This window comes from Gracilinanus agilis, chromosome 2, assembly GCF_016433145.1.
Source record: "Gracilinanus agilis isolate LMUSP501 chromosome 2, AgileGrace, whole genome shotgun sequence".
NCBI classification, from domain to species: domain Eukaryota; kingdom Metazoa; phylum Chordata; class Mammalia; order Didelphimorphia; family Didelphidae; genus Gracilinanus; species Gracilinanus agilis.
Window position 1 is genome coordinate 309,480,925 of NC_058131.1, and position 22,740 is coordinate 309,503,664.

The window sequence follows — 22,740 nt, forward strand, 5'->3', positions numbered from 1 at the left end:
AGTCTCCTTTGGGTAGATCCCAGATCTACTATTTTATCCATATTTTATATAAGCCAATTGTATTTATATTAAATACCCGTCAATCATATTCCAGCATATAACATAGTGCCTGTCATCTAGTAAGGGCTTAATGAGTGTTTGCTTTCTAATTAGGGGCAAGATTCTAAAGGGTTCTGAATAAAAAATACTTTCCCTAATCACCTAAGGGAAAAGTGACAATACTAGCTCTCCCTAACCACCAAATGCTAGTTATACAAAAGACCATCAGGAAAAACTAGTAAATTTCTTTATCAAAGTGCAATAATTGTAAATAGAAATCAGGGAAGTTTACTCAGAATAGAAAAGATAAATGAATACATAAGAATAAATGAGATCTTTGGCTAGGAATAAGATACAAATCTTATATCCTCCAAAAGGAGATAAAAGAATCTTAGCAAGAGAAGCCCATTTTTAGTAAGCTCAGGGGTTACAGGTGCTAGAAGTCAGATACATAGTAGGGACTGGGGTTCCTCATGTCTATGGCTCTAGGAAGATTTCCAGTCTGCCTTTCAAAAGTCCATGTTTGCTTTTCTTGACCCACTGGTCTTTTGAATTCCTCTTCTGGTGTCCACCCCCTACATAAGCACCAATCTTCAGTTCAGAGCTTCCTCAAGTGCAGCCTGGAGGCACATTTCCTTGTGAATATGCAACACAGATTCATACAACTGTTAGAAACTTCTCCCTAGGCCTGGATGAAAGTGGAGTTACACCAAAAAAAGGCGTGGTCCCTACCCTAAAGGAGTTTACATTCTAACAGGTGAGATGACACAGAGATAACTATGTACAATCAAGATCAAAGAGGTTTAAGTGGAAGATAATCACAGAGGAAAAGCTTTAGGGGTGGAGAAGCCTCTAGAAAAAGATAGGATTGAGTTTAGATGACTGGGAAGTCAGGATACAGAAGTGAAGAGGCAGAGCATTCCAGATATGATAGATAATTACTGAGCTCTTGAAATCAAGAATGTCCTGGGAGCTAATAGATAACAGCCACCAAGATTTGGATTGGGTAATAAAATGTATGTACCTCAGAGAAGGAAAGACTGATGAGTGATGGACAGTAGGAGGAGGGGGCAATAGAGAGCAAAGAGAACTCCAATTTCCCCTATTACAAACAGTGAGTTGGGGTGGGGTGGGGTAGTATGATTGCAAATGCAACCAGTAGGGAAAAGGTGTCAGGAATGAAATGCCATTAGAACAGAACCAAATCTGATTAAGTGCTTTCCAGTTATTTCATTTGATCCTCACAAGAACTCTGGGTGGTAAATGCCATTATTAACCTTACCTCTATTTTATAGATAAGGAAACTGAAGCACATAAAGGTCCAGGATCACATAGCTAATAAATACCTCAGGTCTTCTGGACTGTCTAGAACTCTATCCACAAACTGGGCCATCTCTGAAAATGAGTTTGTTACTTATGGAGCAGGTATCCAAAGGCACAGGAGAAAGGGCAGACCATCAGGAGTAGAACTTTGTGAGGTAGGGCTGAGGGAGATGAGAGTATAGGCAGCCAGAATTTCAGAATACTGGGATATGGAAGAGTATGAAGTTATGGGAATATTGGTAACTGTTGAGGAATGCAGCCAGGCAGAGTATCAGTTATTGTAGAAAAGTGTGATTCAACTATAAGTTTCTCTCTTGAGATTCAGACTTTTGGCAGATGGTGATGTTGTGTCCTTTGATGCACTGAGAGACCTGACTCATAGCAGGCAGGAATATTTGGAGGTGTCTATCAAGGAGGAAGGAGGTGGCAGTGGGCTGTAAATAAGGGAAGTAGGAGGGGATGGCCCTTAGAACCCTGGAGTGTCTTACAGTTAAAAGACAAGGCTGGCAAGGATGGGTTGCTGGATCCCTGGCTATTGCAGGGGTAAAACAGAGGCAGAAGGGCACAGCTAAATTTTGGGCTATCTTGGGGAATTATAGGGGATGGACCCAAATGTCACAAGAAAAGAAGCAAGGATGGGTCAAAATCACCCTTACTAGAGTCAATACCTACATCAAGAAGATAATAATAACTGACATTTGTATAGTGTTTTAAATTAAATTTTCAAGGAACTTTACACCATGAATCTCATTAACAACCCTGGCTAGTAGGGACTATAGGTATTACCCATATGTCATAGATTAGGAAACTGAACCTCAAAGAAGGCAAAAAAATTAGCCATATCACACAGCTATAAAGTATCAAAAGCAGGATTTGTATCCAGATCTTATCGACTCTAAATTCTGCATTCTATCCATTGTACCAAACTAAATGGTGATCATATTTGCTGGTAAAGACATTGTATATGAGACAGAAATCAGATTTCATGGCACTGGGAATATATTGGGGGGATGAACTGGAGGCATTGGGTGTCAACTTTTCCTTGAATTTTGACAACGAAGGGGAAAACAGAGATGAGATGGCAGTTAGATGGGATAAATAATTATAGGTAGCCATGAGATCACAGAACCATCCTGGTAAAAAAAGTATTTAATCACACCAGGGTAATTGTGCTCCTTTACTACTATGCCACAAAATTTCCACATCACAACTGGATTAAGAAAATAAAATGCACCAATGAGGATTGTTCTCAGTGTTAAGGAAAGTAATATAATTATTATTAATGTCAATTAATAATGCCATTAAGACCCTCAGCTTTTCTCTTAGCCATATTTTCTAGACTTTTCAATCCCATGTCACATAAGTCACTTCCATTCTTTCCTTCATCCCACAAACAGAAATTGTCACTGTGTGCCAGGTACTGTACTAGGCCCTGAAGAAATAATGATAAAAACACAAGTCCTTGCCCTTAATGAGTGTATATTCCATTGGGATAAAATAACATGTAGACAGAAGATTAAATGCAATTATATACAAAGTAATGGGGGAGGGGTGGAGACACCCCTAGGAGAGACTGCTAAAATTGAAGAGTGGTCTAGGCTTCCAGTAGGAAGTTGTGTTTTAGTTTAGTTTAAAGGAAACTGGATTATAAAAGGTATATTTCAGGAAGAGGAACCTCAGAATGGACTTAAAATTGCTATTTTTAAAAAGGTCTGTCAGGTTTTTATGGTTTTTCTATCTTTACCTTTCCTATCAGGAAGATGGAAACAATTCCCACTCCACACACAGACAGTGAATTGAGATTTCTTGAATGAAAAAACTAAATGAGATTTAAGTATAGAGGATTATTTATGAACCTTAACTATTCACAGCAATCTAAATTTACTCTAATTCAATTTTCTCAAGATGTAGAGGTTCTACAGATTTTTTTTCAGATTTAGCATTGTTTCTACCTTTGGCTTAACACTTTAATCCTTGATTAAAATGTATTTCTTTTTAATTTATCCTTTAACAATTTTTTACTTCAGATAAGCACTTTAAATTGATGTTACTGAGAAATGAAAATGACATCAATTTATATGGTTTCAGTTTGAGAAATAAAAAGTTGAGAAATAAGAGTTCATGAGTTTCTAGTTATGATTTATTGTACCCTTTATATTTAATTTTTCTGATGCACACCAGAAGCCCATTTTTATTTCATATTCGCTAGAACAAATTCTAAGTATGCTCTGACTTCCAGAGAATGCTCATTCATTCATACAAAAACATTTATTGAGCCCCTATTATGTAAAAAAAGTATTGTGCTTGGGTGTGAGGGGCTATAGAGATAAATTAGACAGAATCCTACCTACAGAAACAATATCAACAAATCTATGGAATTTAAAAGCAGAAGGTACTATATGATAGAAAAATTTCATAACAGTTCCTACACTAAAAGAGTATACAATCTACTTTCCCACAAATATGTATGATACAAAAGAAGGCATTTGAAGTTGGCCTTGAAATATGAGGATTTCTCAAGATTGGAGAATTTTAAAGCTGGAAAAGGGCCTTTTGTTGTTTTTATATTAATTGATTTTATAGAAATCACATGAAACTGAAGCCTCAAAAGGAGAAATGCCATTTCTCAAGGTCAAATAAGTACTAAATGACAGAGACAGAATTTTAACATACTCTCTAATTCCAAATTCAGTGTTTGTCATACTATACCACCTAGGTGATATGAAATCCTGTGTTCCAGTTATGGAAGGGAGCCAGAGACTGAGTATGTGAGGAGGTACCCATTTATAGGATCATAGATGTAGGGCTAAAAGGAATCTCTGTGCCCATCTAGTTCAATCCCCTCTTTTTACAAATCAGGAAACTGAGACTCAAGGAGTGGGCCAGGGTTAATTTGTCTAAAGTCACAGGGGCGGACCAAAGGTAAAGGTAGGTTCTGGGCCCAGGTCTTGACTCTATGTAGAGAAACAGCTAGCCCAGTATGAGTGGAACACTTATACATGAAAAGAGTAATATGAACTATGGCTAGAAAGGTAATTTAGGGTCAAATGATATAAAACCTGTAATAACAGACTAATGAACTTGTATTTTTGTAAGGCAATAGTGAGCAACAGGAACCAAGTTTGTTTTTGAGGAGAGTGACACTGTCAGAATTGTTCCTCAGTTGGATTATTATGGCAGTTGTATTAAGGATTGACAGGAGGAGATAAAGATCCTGGTTTCCCCTCCTTCCCTTTCCTTCCCTTAGGCATTAGAGAATATGCTGAGATATGAAAGCCTACAGGAATGGTCAATTCGTGAAAAGTGGGCAAAGAAAGTCTCCATTTAAAATCCATTGCACGTTCTTGTGTCTGTTAGGGCTTAATAAATGTCGATTAGATTAAATTTAAAGATTTTCTGACCGCTGACACACCAGCCAGCACAACCAGCTCCTATTAAGCACAAGCCAGGGAGAATACTGGGAAAAAAACAAAGCAGCAAGACCCTCTGCCTTCCGAGGAATTCACAACCTATCTCTACAGAAAACCTCAGGAACCCAGGTAAGTCTACACAAAGTAAACACAAAGTAATTTCCGGGGGCGGAGGGCGGGAAGGAAACGCCAACCGCCTGGCAGAAATCAGGAGAGGCCTTGGATAGAAGGTGGCACGTGAGCAGCTTCTGGAAGCACCGTGATAACTTGGGCCAGTTCTGTTCCGAACCAGAAGTGTGTGTGTGTAGGAACGGACCCAACCCCCTCCTCTGGGGGCCTTCGATCCCTCAGGTCTGCTGCTTCCCACCCCCCGCGGCCTCCCTCCAGACACCCCGACTCCCGTTTCTCTTAGCTGCAGCTAACGCCCCCACCCGAGGCCCTGGCTCGCAGGAAGGGGCAGCGGAAACAGCCCGGCTGTCAGGAAAGCTGAAGAACCGTCCCAGGACTGGGGAGGAAAAAGGATTAGAGCTTCCTCCCAGGCCCAGTAGCCGCTAGCTACGGAGGATACGCGAGTCGGGGGCGGGGCTCTAGCGAGAGAGGGAGGGATTCCAGGCTATGAATGGCGCAACTGTGGACCTATCACCGCTGCCACAGCTGCTACAGAAGCACCGCCCTCTCCCGCCCTCCTCGGTGATTGGTCATCTCTTCACCCATTGCCGCTCCCCTCCTCTTCTCCCCGGTTTTCTCTCTCCTCTCAGTCTCCCCCTCAGCCCCCCCTCCCTGTTCCCCCCATTCTCCACCGTGTTGCACATAGCTCCGCCACTGCCTTATTCTCCCCTTCCCCCTCCCCTTCCTCCTCCGGTTCCTCCTTCCAGGTCCTCCGCCCCTTCCCTTCTGGGTGACTCTGAACCATCTGCCGTGGCGCAGGGGACCGGAGGCGTAGTGGGGTGCGGGGTGTAAGGGGCGTGAGGAGGGTGTGCGAGGGTGAGTGTGGAAGTGTGAGTGGCCGCCACTCTCCACAGGCACCGTTTCATTGCAGGCACCTCGCCGGGTTTGTGCAGCTGTGTGTGTGTGTGTGTGTGTGTGTGTGTGTGTGTGTGTGTGTGTCCGTGTCCCCTCGTCTGCCCCTTCCTTCCCCGCCCCCTGGCACCGCCGAGCCCGGAGCGAGTACTCGCCAAGTCTGAGAAGACTAGTCGCCAACTCTTGCCGCTGACCAGGGCTGTCGCTTCCTACTGACAGCCAAAAGGTGACTTGCGTGGCCGGGATGGGTGTGTGTTGTACTGTGTTGTGTTGTGTGCTGACGGGGGAAGGGTTGGGAGGGTCATGAAGCCACGCACATCTTGTGTCTCCTGTGTTTTGTTTGTTCCTGCAGCCACTCTGTGAGCTATTGGCCCTTGGCTGTAAACACCCCCGCCTGATGGACCAAGGGGCTCCCCCCACCCTTGTGCAAATCTCCCGGAGTAGGAGAGTGGGCCTGGGGGTGATCTATTAACTGCTGAGGTTTCAAAACTAGCTTTTCATGTTAGCATTTTGCCAGAGATTTCGTGTGTGTGTTTTGTTGGGATGGAGATTTCGTGTATGTTGCATTGGGATGGAGAATGTTGCCAGGATTTGGGCTTGAGCTTGTTGCCCCTAGAGTATAGCAGGCATCAAGAGCTTGATGGTTGTGGGGGATGGGGATGGGGGAAGTTGTCAGGACTTGGCCAAGTGTCTTATAGTGTGTGTTTATGGGACTGGGGGGCCGAGGGGGGGGGGCGGGGAAGGTAGGGCTGGATCGTTAGAATTTAAGATTGTGACCCTAGAGTAGCAGGTGTTTTTTGGTGTGTATTGGGGTGGGGAATTGTAAAGATTTGGGCTTGAGCTTGTTCCCTCAGAGTAGCAAGTATTTATATAGTGCATGTTGAAGCAGGAGGGGTGAGGTATTGCCAGGCTTTGGACTTAAGATTGTTGTCCCAGAGTAGTAGTAGGTGTCATCGGATATTTGCCAACATTGTAGATATCAGTGGTATAGAGGAAATAAACTGTAAAGTATATAAAGCATCATTTTTGCATAATGTTATTTTATGGCCTCCAGTTTAAAAAAAAAACTGGCACCCTGCAGTACCCATTTATTTTGCAGAAGAAAAATTATTATTCTGCAGTTAAGGGTGAGTTGGGGGGATATGATGGCATGGATTTGATATTTGTGATTTTAAAATGCTACAACAATGAAGATTTTTTTATGCACTTGTGTACAAATCTAATGCCTGTTTAAGCATACATGTAGAAGGGGAATTGTACAAAAGCAAATAATATGGTGTCCCAAAAGTCTTGGTGCAGTTTTCAGCCGCTATTACACTGCTAGAGACTTTGGGCACCCTGTTTGTGGGTATAGTGAGTGTTGAATGGCATCAAGCAAATAAGGGGGGAAACTTAGTAATATGATGTTACATTCAAATGGATGTTTTTTGAAAAATCCTCAGGAATTATTGCCATTATTTCTCCTCCCCTTAAATTTATTCCTATTCTTTTGACAATTCTTTGCCTTATATTGAGTTTATCTGATGATTATATTCTTCTGTTCTGTAATATTGTTAATATTTGTTTATTTAAAGTTCTACTCTTTTCCTAGAATGGATATTCTTTTGGGTCATGTAAGACTGGTTACTTACTTGCAAGATTATCATGTGTAGTATTTGATCTTAGTGATAAGTACATATCTATACAGAGTAAATTACTTTGTAAGATGAGTTCACTAGCTTTGTAGGATGAATTCACATTTTTAGCCCATTAGTGGGATATTCTTATTAAATTATGGAAAAAATCAGCTCATTAGTCCATTATTCTAAAGTCTTAAGTAGCTATTTAGAGCAGTTGTAACAGGATATTTCAAGGGAATGATCTTAGAGAATTTAGGATGTAGTCTGCTTTTCCAATCAGTGACCCTGATGACTTGAACGCAAAAGCAGGGAGGAAGACTGCTAGGTGGTAACCCTTGACCATTATTACTTTTTAATTCACGTTAATACTATACATAAGTTCATGATAATAATTATTTTTAAGTGCCTATCATGCACAGTACTAGGTGCTCCATGCACAAAATTGAAACCTGACATCTAGGCTCTGAACTTGAGGGCATAATCTAATAGGGTAGAATAAAGCATATAGGCACAAAACTAATACAAATTATAAAATAAGAGGTACAAACCACATAGGATAAGTGCTTTGAGAAGGGATAGACCAGCTATACCTGGGGCAATGAGGGAAAACATGGAGAAGGGAAGAATTTCAACAGTTAAGGATATGGAGGTAGTGCAGGGACAGAATGGCAAGCTGTTTGGTTTGGCTGGAGCAGAGTATCTGAAGAGTAGGTATCTGAATAATATTGGAAATGTAGGCTATAGAAGATTAACAGAGGCTTATGAATTGTCTTTACTGCCAGGGAATGGTGAGCCTCTGAAAGTATTTGAACAGGGTGGTAATTTGGTCAGATTTTGCTTTAGAAAGGTTATTCTGGCAACAATACTGTGGATGGATGGAAGAAGGAAGATAAACAAAAGATGCTGGTAGTGGAATCAATGTTCTTGGCAACTGATTAGTCATATATTTAGAAGTGGAAGAAATCTTAGAGGCCATCTAGTTTAACTCCCTCATTACATGGATAAGGAAACTGAGGTAAAGAGAGAAGGAAGAAGTCACTGATAAGTCTGGGGTTTCAAGCTTGGTAATTTGAAGAAATGATAGGACTGTGGTCAAAATTTAAAAAGTTAGAAAGAAGGGGGAAGTTTTTGGAGGAAGATAATAAATCCAAATTTGAACTTGTTGAATATATAGTATTATTGGAGTTTACAAGTTATCTAGCCTGCATCATCTCCATAGTAGTGATCACTAAAACCCTTTCTAGTGGCTAAGCTCAAAATATTGTATAAACAATGGAAGAATGATGATGCCAAAGCCTCTTATATACCCTTATATAGGAGTCTGGAGGAGGAATAAAGTTCCACTGCACTAAATGACTTTGTAATGCTGTAGAATAATAAAAGGGGCCATAAAAGGAGTTATTAAAGAGGTAGGGAGGATCTTAAGAGAGAATCCTAGGGGAGTATCAAGAGGGAAAGAGTGAATAAGAGTATCCTGTGAGACTGAGATATCTAGGAGAATGAAAACTAAAAAAAACAACCTTTGAATTTAGTAATAAGGAGATCATTAATGACTTTGGAAAAGAGCTACTTCTGTAGAGTGGTGAAGATAGAACTTAGTAAGGGTGGAACAGCAGATGTATATGATACTTTTCAGGGCCTATATTCCTTCATGACATTTTATTTTATTTTATTTATTTATTTTTTTAAACCCTTAACTTCTGTGTATTGACTTATAGGTGGAAGAGAGGTAAGGGTAGGCAATGGGGGGTCAAGTGACTTGCCCAGGGTCACACAACTGGGAAGTGTCTGAGGCCGGATTTGAACCTAGGACCTCCTGTCTCTAGGCCTGGCTCTCAATCCACTGAGCTACCCAGCTGCCCCCCTTCATGACATTTTATAATAGAACACAATCCTATTTAATGGTTAAATTTAGTAAAGATAAATGTAAACTTATATCCTTGGATTCTGAACATATTCACAAATACAATATGAGAACATCTTAACTAGAGAACAATTTGAAGAAGATTTGGGATTTTTTGTGGATTCAAAATTCAGTGTGTGTCAACAGTATGATAAGACAGCTAAGAAAATTTAGGTTACAATAAGAGAAACACATTTGGGAGATTAGGGAGGTGATAATAGTCCTGTTGTAATGTAATCTGACCTAGTCTGACACATATAGAATAGTTTGTTCCATTCTGGATGCCATATTTTAGGAAGAACATTGATAAGCCAGAAAGTATCCAGAAAGCTACAACTAGGATGGTAGTGAATGATATCAAGATCTGGTCATAAGAGCTTTAGATGAAAGAACCTGGAATATTTAACTTGGAGAAGAGAGTACTTACTGGTGCCATAATAGCTACTTCAAACATTTGAGGAAATGGGAATAGATTGTTGTGTTTGGCCCAAAATGCAGATCTAGATTTATTGGGTGAAAGTTGTAGAGAGGCAAATTTAGGATTAATGCAGTAAAAACAAAAAACTTTGTAACAATTAAAGTTATTCAAAAGTATAATAGGCTACCTTGTGAGGTGTATTAGATTCTTCCACATTGAATGTCTTCAGGGAAAGAAAGGCATCATGATAATTTTCAAAGTATATTATAGAGGGATTTTTAAAAATCTTAGAAGACCTCCTCAAATCCCTTACTAATTTGAAATTTTGTAAAATACCAATATCAGATAAAATGTGCAATATCAATCAAAGTATGTTTTGTCACACTTCCTAGCTGTGTGACCCTGGACAAGTCTGTCTTGAAATCCGTGTGTGTGTGTGTGTGTGTGAGTGTGAGAGAGAGAGAGAGAGAGATATCTGTCAAGTATTTTCTGTATTCAACACTATGCTATGTGTTATGGGAATCACAAGAATAATAACGAAACATTTTTAGCCTTAAGACATTTATGGTCTAATTGGGAAGAAATTTTTGAACATCCATGTACTTTTCATAGTGCTTTAGGAGGCTATGTACTCAGTAAATATCTATAAATTTACATCTTTGCAAATTCCAACCATTTTTTCAGCAAATATCTATAATGAATGAAGCACAGGACAATAATAATAATAATGACACAAACAATTATATTTTATTCGAGCCTCACAATAACTTTGTGAGGGAGGTATGGGTATTAGAATCCCCACTTTACAGATGAGGAAATTGAGGATGAAAGATTAAGTGACATTCCCAGAGTCACTCAGGTACTAAGTGTTAGAAGTGGTATTTTAATCTGTTTTCCATGACTTCCAAATCTAACACTTTCTACCATTTCAATTCAACAGATATCAACAAATATTAGTACTTTTTCTATAATGATACTATGTTAGACATTGGAGAGACAGAGAGAAATATGAAGATGAATAAAAGTCCCATCTCTCAAAACATTTAAAATTCAGCTGTAGAAATGACAGGTATGCAAATGATCATAATATACATCAGAGATACTAGGTATTAGAAAGGACTTAGGGGAGGGATCAGGTGGAAATAACTTTTAGCCTATGGTATCAGAGAAGGTTTCATAAGTGAGCCAATTGGGAGAAAAGTGAACAATTCTGATCAGCAGAACAACATGTACATAGGTCACACAGAGGATTCAGTGAGGCATCCTTGTTTTATACTGAGGAGACCTGCCTAATTCCATACACCAAAGAGAAATAATGAGTCTACTATTAATGGTAATAACTAGAAGTATAAAGTTTTCAAGATTAGAATACTGTTATCTTCTGTTTTAATGTCTGGGAAATGAACTAATTGAATTTAAGCATTATTTTACACATTATTTCTGTTCAATGACAAAAGGTAAGCAATTTTTATATCTCTTAGATATGTGTTATTCAGAGGATGCTGATATCTAAGTTATCAACCATTCATTCCATTGTGGAATTTGTGAAATAGTTCATGCATCTTACACTTTGGGAGAGGAAATTTCAGAGTTTAAAAAAGGATATGTATGATCTTATGTGCTAATATTCTACAAAGGAAGTCAACCCAGGAGGGATGAACGATTCTGAAGAATTAAATTCCAAAGTGAAACAATTCCATTGAAGGAAAAAAAAGAGAAGTTGTTCAAAGTATTAAATATAAATGCACAGGTAATTAATTAACTTAGAATTTTACAATAAATCTATGAAAGATGAAAGTAAGGACAAGCTCTGTGTGTGTGTGTGTGTGTGTGTGTGTGTATGTGTGTGTGTGTGTGTGTGAGCTAAATGCAAAATCATAGCACAGTCCTGTATCTCAGATATCTCAAAATAACCTGAGGCCAATGAGAAAAGCTAAGTATAAAAAAATGGTTTGGGGACTTTTTGTAAGCTACCTTGGGGAAACCAGGAGGATCAAAGAAGGGCTAGACTTGTTAAGTAAGGGGATTGTTGATAACCAAAATTGAATAATAACTATAGGAGTTAAGCTCTTACTTTATATGTTTTCTTTTCCAAAAAGAACTATTTCTGGACCAAAAAGGTCCAGAACATATGTGACCAATAGAGAATTGATAATCAAGATAAATAGGAAAATAGTAGGAGAAGCCACCTAGCTTTTAATGCATTTAGGTCACTAGTTTCAGATGAACTACATCCTGTGATACTAAAAGAACTAAAAAACGTGATTGCTGAACTGCATGATTTTTTAAAGATCATGTAGAATAAGAGAAAGACTGCAGAATTGGAAAAGGGTAATGTCTTGAAGTTCAAAGGAGGCAATAGAATATAATTAGAAAACTGTCAATAACCTTGAGTTTGAGTCTGGTATGTGTTATGCCATTTTCCATGTTGCAATAGAAAGGATGAAGAGTGAACATTTAGAAAAGGAATAAAAATCCCCCAAACTGGCATGGCTTCAAAAACAAGTCCTACTTGATTAACTTCATTCCTTTTTTTTTTTTTGACATTATTTCCTTTCTGGTAGATCAAGAGTCTATGCTGTAGATATGGCTTACCTAGAGTTTAGCAGAGCATCTGACAAAGTTTCATGTTTTTGTGGACAAGATAGAGAGATTGAAGCTAGATAGTAATACTCAGGTGAAATTTAATCTGCTTAATGACTAGACTCAAAAAATAGTTATTAATGGTCTGAAGTTGACTTAGAAGAGACAGTGGAATAGTTGGTCAGTGAAAATGAACCTTTTTAAAAAAATCAGTGACTTGGCTAAAGATACAGATGTCATGCTTATTAAATTTTTAGCATACACAAAATTGGGAGGAATAGTTAACACATTGAATGATACAGGATTCAAAAAGATCATGAAAGGTTAGAGTAGTGGGTTAAATCAAGGGAGAAATGTAATGCCTTCAACTGGGTCCATAAATCAACTTTGCAAGTTTAAAATGAGCAAAGTGTGGTTAGACAGCAATTCTGACAAAGATTTGAGCAGTTTAGTGAACTATAAAAATCAATGTGAAGCAGTATAAAATAAGTAAAGAAAAAGCAAATGTATAATGAAAGGCATAGTCATGGACTATGGACTAGGGAAATGGTAGTCAACTAGGATATAGTAAGTGATTACTATATACCAGACAGTGTTAAATGTAGGATTCAAAGAAAAGTAGAAACAGTTCTTGTCCTTAAGGGCCTTACATTCAAATGAGGCAGTCAGCATGTAATTAACTAGTTCAATGCAAGATATATACAGTGTAAATGTAAAGCTAAGCAGAGAGAGGAAGGCATTGGAGCAAATCTTGAGTTTGTGTTCAGTTCTCGTCTCTCTGTTTTAGGAGAGAGACAGCTGACCTAAAGTGTTTAGAAGATCGCTAGGACCTAGAGAGGTCATACAATAGGAGGATTTAGCTGGGGAAAAGGAAGAACAGTTAGGGATATGATAGTAATGGGTAGAAGTTGTAAACATTCAAATTTAGACCTTCCATAATGAAAAACTTCCTAACAATGAGAGCTATCCCAAAGTGGGATGGGATACTTCAAACCATTGGGTTCTCCTTCATTTGTGGTATTGGGCAGGGGCTAGATGATTGTTTAGAGGAATTCTTATTAAAGTTTGGATTTGACTAGATGGGTTATGAGGTCCTTTTCACTACTTCAGATTTTGTGATCTTTCACCAGGATTGGCCTTGGGGAAAAATTGGGAGGAAGTAAATTTCTTCTTTAGTGTCCCACCAACTTTTCTTCCTCATCTCTTCCCTTTATAACATTACTAGTAGAAATTTGAGGACAAGTTGGAGGGAAAATGTCACTATGACAGGTTGATGAAAGAGTTAGTTTGAGTAATGTAGCTACCTACTTTGACTTAATTTAAGGCCAACTTTGTTTCTTATATATTTTACTTTTTTATTTTTTCACTTAATAAGTATTTTTCTCTCTCTTCTTCCCACCTCTCCGCTTGAAAACAAAAGAAAACCTCTGTACAAATAAGCAGTAAAGCAAAGCAAATTTCTACATTGGCCATGTCCAAAAATGTATCATTCTGAATCTTGAGTCCATTGCCTCTCTGGCAGAAGATGGCCCCCTGGAATTATGGTTGGTCATTGCATTGATCAAAGTTTTTAAGTCTTTCAGACTTGTTCAACATATTTTTTAAAAGTATTTAATAAAGTAACAGGCATACTAGTTCAACAGTAACTTTACATGGGCTGAAACATTTATTGCTGTGCTATTTGTGTAGGGATTGGTTTGAAGAAAAATGCATGAAAGTCTTACATCATGACAGCTCTCAGGCAAAGGAAAGAAATAAAAGTCTCAAACGTTTATGAGGATTACCCATCACAGGAGGAAGAGGAAGAATTGGAAAGACAATTGTTAGCTGGTAGGTAATTTCAACAAATGCAGCATTTTTATGTTACTGCATTTTAAAATAAAAACCTTTCATTATAACCTGAGCATGTAATTGTTTAAGAGTTTGGTACTACATTGTCTGGGGCCTTTCTTATAAAAGACTCAAAAGATTGAAAATTATTCATCAGCAGACAGTTTATACAATGTGATCAAATGAATGGGTAAACAAACACTTCATTAATTGAATTTTGACATTAAAATCTAAGTGAGGTTTAAATTATATTTGAAGACACATCTTTGATGCACATGTTTTTTTAAAACCCTTTTAATGACTTTTTATTAACTTCTCTAATGTTTGGTATTTAAAAATATTTGTATTGAACATTAAATCGCTACATACAGTTTATGTAACTGAGGTAACTGGAATACAGAGAAATTCCTCAAAGTTGTGCATTAAATGTGCAAAACTTTAGGGTTCATGATTCCCTCAAGCCTTAACTGCTATGTCCATGACTGAGCAAATAAAGTCCTTCTTTTTTATTTTTGTGCAATCATTTTTAACCAGGGGCTCATGCGATCTCTAATCTTTCTAGTCTGCAATCGCCAGGGGGATATACAATTTGAAACATGGAATAATTATCAGAGTGGGTTTGATTTAGTGTTCACTCCAAATAGAGAAAATTATCAAAAATGTATGAATTATAATTTTGTTTGGAGAAAAATATATTTGTTGTTCAATTATTTTCTGATATTTCCAACTCTTCATGACAAAGATGGCAAAGATATTGGAATTGTTTGCCATTTCCTTCTCCAGTTCATTTTATAGATGAGAAACTGAGGCAAACAGAGTCATATAGCTAGTAAATGTCTGAGGCCAGATATGAATTCAGGAAAATGAATCTTAAAGACTCTAGACCAAGCATTCTATCCACTCTGTGTACCTAGCTGCTCTGAAAAATACATAGTTGGGTATTTAAAAGACAAAAGACTTTGCAATATAAAATTCATGCTGTATTTAATGTAATAAATACTCTGAAATTTTTTAAAGCTTACTCTAAAATAAAATTTTATGTTTAGTCATCATTTTTAACAAAATTGGCAGACATTCTAAGGATAACCCCATGATTATGTTGGTTACATATCCACTAATCTTATATTCTGAAGAAAGAGTCTGTATGTATATAAAATTTTTGCCAAATAATGTAATTGACTGTTCTTCTGTCATTTACCAGAATGAATTCCTTCCCCCTTTTATGTTGTTTGTTTTTTTTTTATGGACATCATGGAGGAGGGATTAGTATTGTTTTGACTAGAAATAATGGATAGAATTTGCAGGGGGACTTAAGTAGTCTTGATGTTGGGAAAAGCTCCTTAATAATTAGTTTCCAAAAATGGAATGGATTGCCTCCAGAGATGGTGGAGTCTCCTAACTTGGAAACCTTCATACAGAAGCTGAACAATCACTTTTTGGGTATATATTATAGTGGGGATTATATATATATATATATATATATATTAGACTGAATGCTTGGCTACTAAAGTCTCTTCCAACTCTTAAGTTTTGTATTTCAGACCCTGATGCATTCTCATAAATAATGAACATACACCTTTCAGTTTATCACAGCCCTTATATTCTTCATTGGATACTAGATTATTCTGTGTAGCCCTAACATTATTTATAATTTTAAAAAATGTAATATAAGCCTTAACCAAGTAGTTATGAAAAGATTAAAAAAACTTGACATGTCAATGTGATCAATAGTAAAATGATTGAATTCTTAACAGACTTATTTTTCCTTGTCCAAAAGTTTACAGTGGGAGAGGATTATGGAAAATTCTATCATATATGATTGGTGGAACTATTGGCCTTTGCATTGGATTTCTTACTTCCATCTACCTTGCTACTTTACATGAAAATGACTTATGGTTTTCTAACATTAAGGTAAGGGGTTCCAATTAATTATTTAACAATTATTTTTTCAAACAACTATGAGAAAAATTGAATAATTCTGAATGTCTAGATCACAGTTCTTGCAAGGCATTGGTTCTTAATAAATCCATGAAACTGAGATCCCATTTTAAGGACATATGACATAATATGGTCTCATTGCTAAGCATCTAGTATACCAAGATGATCAATGAAAATTTCCAAAGAGTAGATGTTAAAGGAGTTTCTACTTCTAATTTGTTTCTTCAGTGCCAAAGTTTGATTTTTGTCAGAAAAGCCTTTGGCTCCATAGATACACTTATAGTTTGGCTATAAACATAGCTTAGTTTAGGTCCTTTAGATGGACCCCTGAAAATGTTGGTATTTAGCTTGTGTGTCTTTTATTAAAATTACCTATCTACCATGACTCTAGCTGGGAAGTTAAACCATTGGATCAGTTGGGCCCTGGTAATGATGGTAAAGAACCTGAAATCAAAGTACTTTGCTTCCCTCAGTTAAGGAGATATAAATGAATGGGGAAATTTCAAGGAAACTAGAATCTGTTGAGCAGTTTTTTTCCTCCCTGTCTATGGTTTAGCAGCCTGCAGAACACAGAACCCCAAGGTTCACAGCTCTTCCCTCAAACAAGAAGACCTAGGACATGTAGGAGAAAGACTTTATATATACTGGATCTTATTTAGCAGCAGTTTATTCTTTCATCCATATTCTGGAGGTCTAAAAGCACAGAGAACTGAAGTCTTATTCACTCCATTGAGATGCCTTAACATACCTGGAAGGGAAACACATAATTCCCTGGCAATGGATTCTCCAGTTGAAAGTTCTACTTCTTGTCTCTAAGTCTAGGGAAGGATTTACTATAAATCCTGATTATTTTAATTCTTATGGCTCATTGTTTGTAGATTTGGAGCAAAAAGAAACTTTTGAGTCCAACAGTGGTGAACCTTTTAGAGATCACGTGCTGTGCCTTGCCCTTGCCCCAGACTGTGTGCTGTGACTCCTCCGCTTCCTGATTCCCACCCCCCCTCCCCTTACTCCAGACAGGGGGTGGAGAAAGGAAGGGGAATGGCCCATGTGCTCTGCTCAGGGGAGGGAGTAATCCTCTCATTGGGTTGCTGGGCAGAGGAGCAGGGAGGTGTGGTAGAAAGGGGGAAGGGAGCAGCTTCACCTGAGTTTCTCTGCCTTTCTCTTAACTAACTCTGGTGGGTGATGACACACGAGCCCCACAGAGAGGTCTCTGCATGCCATCTTTGGCACACATGCCATCAGTTCGCCATCACAGATCTAGTCTGATCCAATTTATGTTATGATGAGAAAACTAATGAGACTTGAAAAGGTTAAATGAATTGCCAAAGGTTACATGTAGAAAGTGACAGATTTGGAATTGAAGTCCGTGTTTTCTGATTTGAATTCTAAGAGGTTTTGTTGCAACAAACTGTCTCTCTTCTTATTGTACTGGCTTTTAGATTCCATTCATCATTTCATCAACTTCAAGTACAAATAACATGCCCATCCTATTTCTTCCAAAACCCTCATCTGTATTTCTAGTCACTGCTATTCTACTCCAACCCAGTTCACTCCTTACCTAGTTCATTTCACCATGTGCTTTAGTACACCTGTGTTTATATCAATAAATTCCCCCATATTATTCATCTTTTCAGTTAACTGTTTTTACTTTTACTAAAAGCATTGCTTTTCCCCAAGGAGATACCAGATCTTTTGAAACCTTTTCTATTCCCCTCACTTCCTGTTCATCTCATATTTCTCAATAACTTTTGCTTTTTTTTTATACCCTTACCTTCTGACCTAGAATAAATATGAAATATCAGTTCTAATTTAGAAGAGTAGTAATGGCTAGGCAGTTGGGGGTGTAAATGACTTGCCTGGGATCATACAGCTAGGAAGTGTTTGAGGCCAGATTTGAACCCAGGTATTCCTGACTCCAGGTCTGGCTCTCTATCCACTGTGCCACCTAATTGCCCCTACTTTTACTTTTTTGAAGTGTTTGCTTATACCATCCTCTCCTCATCATGGTTGGTGCACCTTTAGAGCATTGTCTTAATTTTTTCAGTGACTTTAGTTCCTGGCGTTGTGGTCTTCTGTACTACTCCAATTGCCATATTACCTCAATTCTAACGACCACTTTTTGTATCTTACTTCCACCATACTACAACATGGCCCTACCATACCTCTTGTAATTCTTATAGAATTTTGCTATATCTTCCAAGACCAAATCTTGAAATTTGATTCTTTGAACTGAATTGAAATTCATTCTCCTTCTACAACCTCCTGTCCTCCACTCCCTAACTCTTGATAGACCTACTTTTTTTGTTCTCATAATGGCCATCTCTATCCTGACCCATCCCTATCTAATTTACTCTTCAACTTCAACTTGCCTCCATGTCCAGAATTGACCCCATAGTTTATAATTTTAATGTTTCACTAGCTACAATCCTAAAATCTTTCCCCTTACCTCTTGCCATTTCTTCTTTGAAATACATTTTACTGATATTTGGTTTTTTACATTGCCTACATTTCCCTCTATGCTCCTCCCTTTGTCCTTTCTAGAGATCCATCCCATATTATCTTAGTTTTGTTGCATAATTCCAAATTGTTCTCCAGGATGGTTTGTCCAATTCGCAGTTCTACTATGTATGTATTAGTTTGTGCCTATCTTTCTACAACAGCTCCAACATGGATTGTTCTCATCTTTTGACTTATTTGTGAGTTTCCTGGGTGTGTAAAACATAAAGGTGGTTTTGATAAGTGTTATCATTATTGATTTGAAGCATTTTTAATATGGTTGTTAATAGTTTGCTTAATTATTTTTTTATAATTGATTGTTCATAATATTTTGATTTTTCATTTTTAATTCCTTTTCTGATCTTTAATTCCTTTCTATTGGGTAACTTCGACCATACAATTTCTTTTTCTTTTCTAGGCTTGCTTAGTGTTAATAGAAAAGGTAAAAAAATAAAGATGATTTCATAACTGAAAATTCTTGGTAAAGAAAAAAACCCTTTGCTTTGAGACCTTTAACCCTCTCAGCTACTTATTTCCCTTTTTTCCACTGCTAAACTTGAAAAAAATCTATACCTGATACCTACATTTCACACTTTTAGCTGTTTTCTTTGCTTTATTTTTTCTTCTATCCCCATCTTCCTAGATACAGGGGTTATATGTGTGTGTGTGTGTGTGTGTGTGTGTGTGTGTGTGTGTGTGTGTGTGTGTTTACCATTTCTTATCTTCTTTGACCTCTTTGTACATTTTAACATTGATTATTTTATTTTATTGGACATTTTCCTCTCCTTTAGCTTCAGGAATACTAGACACTCATTCAGACCCTTTAGAAATTCCTCCTCTGTAATGGCTTCATTCTTTTAATATGGCTATTCCTTGGCTCTGCTTTCTTTCTTTTCTACACTCTTCCCTTTGATAATCTGATTCACTAACATGGCTTCCACTACAACTTCTATGAAGATAATTCCCCAATATTAATCTTAACATTTATGTCCTACTGTCATCCTAAACTTGCTATATCTAGAATTGAATTAATCAAGCATTTATTAAGCACCTTCTGTGTCAGGCATTTGGGGTGCAAAGACAAAAATGCAACAGTCCTGGCCTTTAAGGTTCCACCGAGAGAGATGTATGCAAACAAATATATATATACATACACTTTCACACAAAATAGATACAAGATATTCACTTACATGTAGAATTCTTTTTACAATTGTTTTCTGACTTTTTAGAATTTAGATTTTCTCTCTCCCTTCCTTTTTTCCACCTCCTTGTGGCAGTAAATAGTCTGAAATAGGTTATAGCAGTGCTTTCATGCAATACATATTTTCATATTGTTCATTTGTGATAGAACACATTACACAATAAAAATCTCATGAAGAAAATAAAGAGGAAGATGACATGCTTTGATCTACAGTCAGAGTCCAACAATTTCTTCTTTGGCTGTGGATAGCATTTTCATCATAAATCCCTTGTGGCTATTTTGGAAACTTGCTTTGCTGATAATGGCTTAGTCCTTCATAGTTGATTCTCATATAATATTTCAGATACATTGTATACATTGTTCTCCTAGTTCTACTCACTTCACTTTGTATCAGTTCATATAAGTCTTTCCAGGTTTTTATGAATTCATCCTATTTGTCATTTCTTATGGTGCAATAGTATTTCATTACAACTATATACTACAACTTATTCATCCATTCCCCAAGTGATGGACAACTCCTCCATTTCCAATTTTTCACCACTACAAAAAGAGCTGCTAAAAATATTTTGCTAATTACAAGACAGTTTTGAAGGCTGTATTAGTGATTTGAATATCCAACAGACAATTGGTGAAGCTCAGGAGAGAAGCTAAGTTGGATATATAGATCTTTGAGTCATTAACCTAAAATGATGTCTAAACCTATGGCTGATCTGATGAGGTCACCAAGTATGAGATATAGAGGATCTCAGAGCCTTGGGAAACATCCATGATTATGGATCATGATACAGATGATGAGCCAGCAAAGATGACTGAAAAAAGTAGGTATCGGGAAAATCAGGTGAATAGTGTCACATGCACAAAAGAGAAGATAGAGTATCTAGAAAGAGAGGGTTGTCAGTAGTATTAGATGTGTCAGAGAGGCCAAGAATAATGAGAATTGAGAAAATATCATCTGATTTAGCAGCTAGTATTTTGGCAAATACCATCAGAGATTAGTGGTCACTTTGGAGATAATACTTCCTTTGAGTTAAATGAAGTTGGAAGCCAGATTGCAAAAGACTGAGAAATGAATTTGAGGAGAGAAAGTAGAAGAACTACTTTTAGACAGCTTTTATAAGGAGTTTGGCAGCAAAATGGAGGAGATATTTAGAATGACAGTTTGAGAGCATATTATAATCTATTGAAGGTTTTAAAAGAATGTAAAAGGAAATATTTATTAAATATTTATTTTTTACCAAGCCCTAGAGACATAATCTACCCAGTTCTACTTTGAAGGATCTCAAATTCAAACTATGGGAAACAATACATATGTAGGGGAAATGAAGAAGGATGGTGATTCATAAAGTCTAGCAGCAGATCAGATATGAGAGACTTGGATATGTTTATATGTAGCTGAGAAATAACCAAGATGGGAAAGGAAAGGGGAAGGAGTGGGGAGTTGAGTAGTGATTGAGGGGGCAATCTGCATAAGAAGATAGGAGGAGGTGGGATCAAGGACACACTTAAGAGGTTGTCCTTGGTGAGAAAGGCAACCTCATTATCAGAGAGTGGAGGAAAGGAGAGAATAGGGGGTGATATCAAGGAATTTTGAGATGTAGAAGAGGTAAAAATGGGAGTTCGTGTCAAACAGCCTTTTTTTCCTCAAGTATAAAGTAAGACCATCCAGCTGAGAAGGTGGGAAGAAGTGGAAATATGGGAGGTTTGGAATAGTCTCTGGGGAAAAGAATAGAGAATCAGTTTGGAAGGAGTAAATGGATTGCCTTGCTGCAAAGAGCGTCCAGTTAAGGTTAGATAACATAAATTTAAAGTAGAATCAGAAAGCATTACTGCTCTATTCAGCAGCATGTGAGAAGGAGTAAAGGAGGCAGACAGTGGGAGTAATCTAAAATTGGGATTTAGCAAGGTAATAATTAAATCATTAAAATTGTTCCTTCTTATGACTTGATTATTTCTGTCTGTGGCACTACCATTCACCAAGTTTCACATATTCAAAATCTTGAGGTTATCTTTGGTTCCTTCCTCTTGCTGAAGGAGTAAAATCTTAACACTTACTCCCATGCAGGTTAGATTAGTTCTTTCTTAAAAAGTATTGAGACATTCCTTGAAAATTAGTTAGCTCAGGGAACTAAAAGCTCATACTCCTGAGTTTACTTCATCACTTGGGTTTAAAGCAGCCACAAAGAGGTGAAAGGATCTCAGATGTTTGATTGTGATGAGAGCTTCACTCTTTTGAATCAACTCAAGGGATTTTCTGATGACCAACCTTGTTGAATATCTCTCTTCTTCTATGGCTAAGCCAATCTCCTTTTGTTAACTGTTGAATGAGCAATGGGTGTGTGACTTTGTTCCAAAATTGAACTTATTCCTCCTGTAGGAACTGGCTTAAGTAAGACCCCCCAAAACATCTCTCCTTTACCTCTTATTTACTATCAGTTACCAGATCCTCCCAATTCATTCTCCAAAGCCTCTTTCTAATCTACCCTCTCATCTCAATTTATACAACCACCACTTTAATACAAGGCCTACTTACTATTCTTATGTACTATTGGCCTCCTAACTGTTCTCTTACTTCCACTTTCCCTTGCCAATCCATTTTTCTTATGCAAAGATGTGGTCATAATACTTCTCAAATTTTACCTATTGCCTACTGAGTGAAATGCAAACTTATGTCTGTCATTCAAGACCATCTACTATCTAGTCCTATCCCACCTTTCCGGGCTTTTCTTTTGTTTTTCTTCTCCAAGTATTTCATAGTCCTACCAAATAGGAATTTCATGCCTCTATGCTTTTGTCTAAGCTTTCACCTGTGCTTGGAAAAGCTGAATTCCTATCTATTCTTCAAAACAAACTCAGATGCTACCTGACTCCTCTATGAAAATTTCTCTGACTCACTCAATTATAAAGATGTTCCTCCTTGGGGTTCACATAGCACTTTGTTTTATAACTCATGCATTTTT

At 37.5% G+C, this 22,740-nt stretch overlaps 1 protein-coding gene across 1 annotated transcript in view; it reads left to right on the plus strand.

The window, feature by feature from the left end:
• The first annotated feature begins 5,885 nt into the window (after nucleotides 1-5,885).
• DPY19L3 (dpy-19 like C-mannosyltransferase 3) overlaps nucleotides 5,886-22,740 on the plus strand; it is a 117,360-nt gene continuing 100,505 nt past the window's right edge. The window contains exons 1-3 of the mRNA XM_044664179.1: nucleotides 5,886-6,018; nucleotides 14,005-14,145; nucleotides 15,923-16,056. Of these exons, the coding sequence (XP_044520114.1) occupies nucleotides 14,043-14,145; nucleotides 15,923-16,056 (237 nt within the window). The 5' untranslated portion in view covers nucleotides 5,886-6,018; nucleotides 14,005-14,042. The remainder of the gene's footprint in view (nucleotides 6,019-14,004; nucleotides 14,146-15,922; nucleotides 16,057-22,740) is intronic.